At 39.7% G+C, this 6,460-nt stretch overlaps 1 protein-coding gene across 4 annotated transcripts in view; it reads left to right on the forward strand.

The window, feature by feature from the left end:
• The window catches only part of LOC122557719 (endoplasmic reticulum-Golgi intermediate compartment protein 2-like), a 64,629-nt gene that overhangs the window by 31,963 nt on the left and 26,206 nt on the right, over positions 1–6,460 (forward strand). For all 4 annotated transcript variants that reach the window (XR_006313923.1, XM_043705627.1, XM_043705626.1 and 1 more), the window contains one exon: positions 1,439–1,537. Coding sequence is in view for 3 of the 4 variants with exons in the window: in XM_043705627.1 (XP_043561562.1) it covers positions 1,439–1,537 (99 nt within the window). In the remaining variant the exon portion in view is untranslated. The remainder of the gene's footprint in view (positions 1–1,438; positions 1,538–6,460) is intronic.

A 6,460-nucleotide genomic window follows, 5' to 3' on the forward strand; every position in this document is an offset into this window, starting at 1 on the left:
TCAACTCGGTGAAGGACGCTCCCTGGGCGGTCCGAAACCTGTTGATCTTCCAGCTGAAGGAGTTGACCCCGACTGAGTGTTGCAGACTGGCACATTCCAAGGTCCAGGACTATATGTTGAGGGACGTGCTGAATCTTGGGGCAGCTGCAGTGGGGAAAGACCACCGTGTAACATCTGCCTGCCTAAGAAGAACAGGGGGCCCACGCAGTCATTTGGGCTCTGCTGATGCCTCAGCTAAATATATGGACATATGATTGATAAACGTACAGACCTGTACATACAAACGATAAATTCTGATCTCTGTATATAAATGTTTACATATGTATGGCATGTCCAACTGTACAGGCCATCAAATTATTTTATGAATAAAGTATATTTTTGAAATAAAACAAACCTCAACCTTGTTTTGCACTAACATGTTGGGCTTCACGATCATTTAGCACACATGGGTGTCCACAGAGCAGCTTCTTCTAGTTAGTTATTCAATTGTCCACCACTATTCACAACTGGAAATCGTAGAACTGCAGAACTTTGATATGATTCATTGGTTGTGGCAGTTAATATTGTGGAGGCCTTTGAACTGATGCATGAGAGCATTAGTAAACTTGCATCAGTGTATGGTTGGCAAATTAAATTAATATTGGTAAGTATGATGTAATTTAATTTTGAACAAACAAATATGGTAGCCACATATATTATCCACTCCTTGATCTATAAATGTCTAACAGGACTGGAGGAGCACAAGGGTTCTGTGTTACAGACATACAGATCAGTGAAAGAAGCAACATAGGTTAAAAAGGCTATTTATAAAAAGCCAGTAAAGCACGGTGGTCCATTTATCGGGAGATAGAATACAGCAGAGAAATATACAACCTTAGTTAGACCATCACTGACAGATGTGCACAGCTCTGGCCTTGGTATCAAAGAGGCAATGGAAAAGATGCAAAAACAAATTACTAAAATTATACCATGAACTGAAATATTTTGGCTGTCAAGGAAGATTTGACAGGTCGTGGCTTTTTTCTGTTAAAAAAAAAGAGATGAGAGATGACTTGATAGAGATTTTCAAATTATGAGTTGGCTTGGCAAGACATAGAGTACATGCAGAGAAGTTTTTACTTAGGGCAATGACCTAAAATAGATGCTAAATATAAGATAGTCACTAACAAATCCAATAGGGATTTCACGAGAAAATTGTTTACTCATGAGTCGTGAGAATGTGGATCTTCCTAATTCTGGGACCCATTAATGTGAATAGCAAATTACATTGAAGGAGAAGTTGATAAGTACAAGGGAGGAAAACCTGAGAAGGATATGTTGATGGAGAGGGTTTGAAGGAGTTCATATAGAGTATAACAATAATGTGGACCAGTTGGGTCCAGTTTACATTCCTGTACTAATAAATATCTATAACATGTTGCTATTTCTTTGTTTTCAGTGTACAACTTCTCTCATCGAATAGATCATTTGTCATTTGGAGAACTGAACCCTGGATTAATCCATCCACTAGATGGCACTGAGAAAATAACAGAGACAAGTGAGTCGCACAGAAGAATTACTCATTGAGATGCAGGTTCATAGCATATTTCATCTGGGACCAATGATTAGTTACTGATTGGGTCAAATTCTCTTTTATTACATAGGAGTATCATTTTTGAAACTTGTTTTTGAAGTAGCATTTTTTAACCTGACTGAGCGAAAAATATAAAACAGCTAGCGGACTCAGTTATATGGAGATCACATCATTTTAAGGTTATAACAGATTTTTGTTAATTAGTTTTTAGCCACTGAAAAATTATTTGCTTAAACATATATATTTTCACCAAAATTTTAATGCATAAAATCTTTTAGAAACATTGGCTAAATTTCCTACAGGGCAATATGTTTCACATTCTAACAACCCACTGCAAAACAAGTTTTCCTTGAATTCCCCAATGTATTTATTAGTGACTCTCATATTTATGGTCTCTCATTTTGCTTTTCCCCTCAAGTGGAAACAATTTCTCTCTGCCAATGCTGTCAAAACCTTTTGTAATTTTAAGGAACAAAAACAGCTATTGCTGAAAATCTCAGCAGGTCTACCAGTATATGTGGAGAGAAGTCAGAGTTAATGCTTCGGGTTGAGGGATCCTTTCTCAGAAAGGATTTTAAGAACTTCCACTAGGATGAAACAAGTAGATAGAAGCTGGCAGCACGGTGGCTCAGTGGTTAGCACTGCTGCCTCACAGCACCAGGGACCTGGTTTCGATTCCCGCCTCAGGCGACTGTCTGTGTGGAGTTTGCACATTCTTCCCATGTCTGTGAGGGTTTCCTACCACAGTCCAAAGATGTGCAGGTTAGGTGAATTGGTCATGCTAACTCGCCCATAGTGTTAGGTGCATTAGTCAGGAGTAAATATAGGGTTGGGAAATGGGTTTGGGTGAGTTACTCTTCAGCGGGTGGGTGTGGACTTGTTGGGCCAAAAGGCCTGTTTCCATATGTAGGGAATCTAATCTAGATTCCAGTATGAGACTTCTAGAACTAGGGATTTCAGGAGAAATCTCTTTACTAGTGAGTGGAGAATGTGGAACTTACTAATTATGGGAACCATTAATATGAATAGTAAATATCCATTGAAGGAGAAGCAGATGATATTAAATTAAATCTGTAAAAGCATTGACAGGGTTATGTGGAGATGCTATCAGTGAATCTCTTTGCCCCAATGTATATTGAGGTTCTAGACAAAGAAACCAAAAGGACAACTGTTTGCATTTGGATTAATCTCTGCACAGATCTAATTGCTCTGCACATGATCTTTCTATGTATAGCTGACTATTTCTCTACCATTTACAAGCTATAATAGGGATTAGTTTACTGATTTCAAAAAATGTCACTGTTTGTTTCACTGAAACAATCTTGGAACAGAATGCAATGAAGAGAGTAAGGCTGAATTTACACAGAGCCTGGGTCAGACCACGTTTGGAGAATAGCTTGAAAAGAAACTAAAGCAAAAGAAAAGCTCAAATTTTATACCATGCTTTTCATGACCATGAGATGTCTCAAAGCGACTTACTGCCAACAACATACTTTTGAAGTGCTTTCACTGGCAGAGGAAGAACATTTGTCAGTGTAAAAATCCTTTCAAGACCTCAGGACTTTGCAAAATATTTCACACCCAACCAGTGTAGTGAAATACAAAACTCCAAGTCCACATATTCTAAGGAATTTGAAGTTTACTCAGTGTCATAAAATAGGAAATGCAACAAACAATTCATGCATAACAAGCTCCCATAAACAGCAATGATGGCACAATCTGTTTGGGTGTGGTGATTGAGGAACAAAATATTGATTCGGTTATCAGGAAGAACACCTTCATTCTTCTTTTAAATAGTAGCATGGGATTGTTTACATCCACCTGAAAGGACAGACAGGGACTCAGTTAACATTTTGTCTGAAAGACGTACCTCCAGCATTCCCTTTACTGGAGGGTCAGCCTTGAATATTGTACTCAAGTCACTGGAGCAGGACACCAGCCTCCAAGCTTCTGATTTTCAGAGGCAAGATTGTTGCTCACTGAGTCATGGTTGACACTATCAATGCCAGAGAAAGTACAGAGAACAAACAGGTTAGCTGAACGGAGAGGACATAACTCTGAGGAAAGTTACTGAGACAAGGCTGAGACATCTGATTTAGTTCCACCGCAACAAGAAACCAGCTCTGTTACATTGCCTGACTCTGCTCTTGTCCCAGCTCATCTGGTACTGAAGCCCTCATCCATGCCTAACTTTTAAATGTGACTATTTCAATGTTCTCCTGGCCAGCTTCCCATCTTCTACCTTTCATAGACTTGAGATCATTCAAAACTCTACCACATATAGGGTACAACAACTTTCCTTCTCCAATCATTCCTATGCTTATTGACCTACATTGGCCCTGGCTTAAGCAATGTCTAAAAGTGAACATTAAACAACAATTATTTATAACTCTACACCACATTTCTCTTAAATCCATGTTATCTGCCTCCAACTCTATAACAATATAATGTTAGTGAATTTGAGAAGATTTGTAGCTCAGGTTGAGGTTCTGGATGTAGGTTTGCTCGCTGAGCTGGAAGGTTCATTTCCAGATGTTTTGTCACCCTACTAGGTAACATCTTCAGTGGGCCTCCGGGAGAAGCACTGTTGATAATTCCTGCTTTCTGTTTATATGTTTGGGTTTCTTTGGGTTGGTGATGTCATTTCCTGTGGTGACATCATTTCCCACAGTGATGTAATTTCCTGTTCTTTTTCTCAGAGGGTGGTAGATGGGGTATAACGTGATGTGTTTGTTGATAGAGTTCCGGTTGGAATGCCATGCTTCTAGGAATTCTTGTGCGTGTCTCTGTTTGGCTTATCCTAGAATGAATGTGTTGTCCCAGTCAAAGTGGTGTCCTTCCTCATCTGTATGTGAGGATACTAGTGAGAGAGGGTCATGTCGTTTTGTGGCTAGTTCATGAACATCAACAGTGGATTTATCAACAGTGCTTCGCCTGGAGGTCCACTGAAGGTGTTACCTAGTAGGGTGATGAAACGTCTAGAAATGAACCTTCCAGCTCAGTGAGCAAACCTACATTCAGAATATAATGTTACCATAAAAAAATCTGAATGAAAATTACATCAACTTAATTTCAAAACCTCACAGCAGCTGTCATCATCAGTGTGTCTCCCTCTGGCTGAAGATTTCTCTGGGTTGTCATCAATGTTTTGCTGTGAAGATGTTTCAAATGAAAAAGCTACCTTTTGATAGAGAGTATTTTGAATGGCAGTCTCTCTCTAGATGGCAGTCTCTCTCTAGATGGCAGTTTACTCTTTATTTTCTTTCTCTCCCCCTTTCTTCATCTTCTAACTCCATTTTCCTCAATTGTAATTTAAGTTTTTCTAACTCTACTGCACTTATCTGTTTCTCTGACACACCTAAGTGCGTGACTAACTCCCTTACAATTTCAGCTTTACTTCTGTCCTTAGTTAAACCAATTTCTAATTTCTTGGATAATTCTAAAATGGTGTTCTTTTTCTGTCTTTCTATACTTACTTGGCAAATTTGGGAATCATCTTCAAACCCCAGAACCTCTTCAGCAAATGTAAGAGCCATCTCTCTCACTTTCAATTTAACCAACCACAAATAACCAAAATTAAACAAGTTGTCCCACCTACGTTTTATTTAAAGGTCTAGGACACATCAGTGAGTGTTTAAATCTCTTGGGATTTTTCAAACCCCAAATCTGTTCAAATCTGTCCAAATCTCAGACTGGATCCAAGCCCCCTTAATTTTAAAACTCTCATCTTTCAAATCCCCCTGTGACCTCATCCCTCCCAATGGCTGTTGTCATTTCCAGGCTAGAACTCTGTTTAATTCTGCACTCTTTACCCAACCAATTTTAATCACTCTACCACTGTTGACGGTGTCATCAACTGGCCCGAAGATCTGGAACTGCCACTCCACCTTTCCACCTTCCCCACCTCAGCCCCCACTGCAACCCACATAAGTGACTCAGTTACCTCAGTTGGCTGGTTTGTGATGTATTGATTTCAACAGTGCTAATTCGATTCCATCACCAGCTACGGTTACTATGAAGAACACTCTTTCTCAACCTCTCCCCTTGCCTGAGGTGTGGTGACCCTCAGGTTAAATCGCAACCAGTCATCTGTCTCAAATGAGAGAATAGCCCTATAGTCCAGCAGGACTATGTTGACTTTACCTTTATCAGGTTGCTAGCCAGTCTTCTGTTTTCCAGATGGAATGAACCCTGGCCAGTTTAGCCCTTTACATTCTGAATGTGCTTGTGACATTCTTAGCACATTTACCAAAGCATCTGGATCCATTATTTATCATGGAAGCCAGAACCATGCACAATACTCCAGAGTCTGTACTAACTTTGAAACAGTTTTCACTTAACCTTCCCACTTTTCAATTCTATAAGTATGTAAATTAGCTCACCAAGCTTGAAGGTTTGTTTTCCGATGTTTCGTCACCATGTCGAGGTAACATCATCAGTGAGTCTCCAGTGAAGTGCTGGTGGTATGTCCCACCTCTCTCTATTTATAGGTCTTGGTTTCTTAAGGTGGGTGATGTTATTTCCAGTCCTTTTTTTCCAAGGCAACGTAGATAGGGTCAAAATCAATGTGTTTATTGATGGATTTGGAGATGCTGGTGTTGGACTGGTGTGTACAAAGTTAAAAATCACACAACACCAGGTTATAGTCCAACAGGTTTAATTGGAAGCACACTAGCTTTCGGAGCGACGCTCCTTCATCAGGTGATAGTGGAGGGCTCAATCCTAACACACAATTTATAGCAAAAATTTACAATGTGATGGAGTTCAATGTAGCTAAGTGTGAGGTGATTCACTTTGGTAAGAGTAATAAAAGATGGGGTACTGGGCTAACGGTCAGATACTTGGTAGTGTGGATGAGCAGAGGGATCTTGGTGTCCATGTACACAA

The sequence above is a fragment of the Chiloscyllium plagiosum genome, chromosome 16 (assembly GCF_004010195.1).
Source record: "Chiloscyllium plagiosum isolate BGI_BamShark_2017 chromosome 16, ASM401019v2, whole genome shotgun sequence".
Lineage (NCBI taxonomy): Eukaryota > Metazoa > Chordata > Chondrichthyes > Orectolobiformes > Hemiscylliidae > Chiloscyllium > Chiloscyllium plagiosum.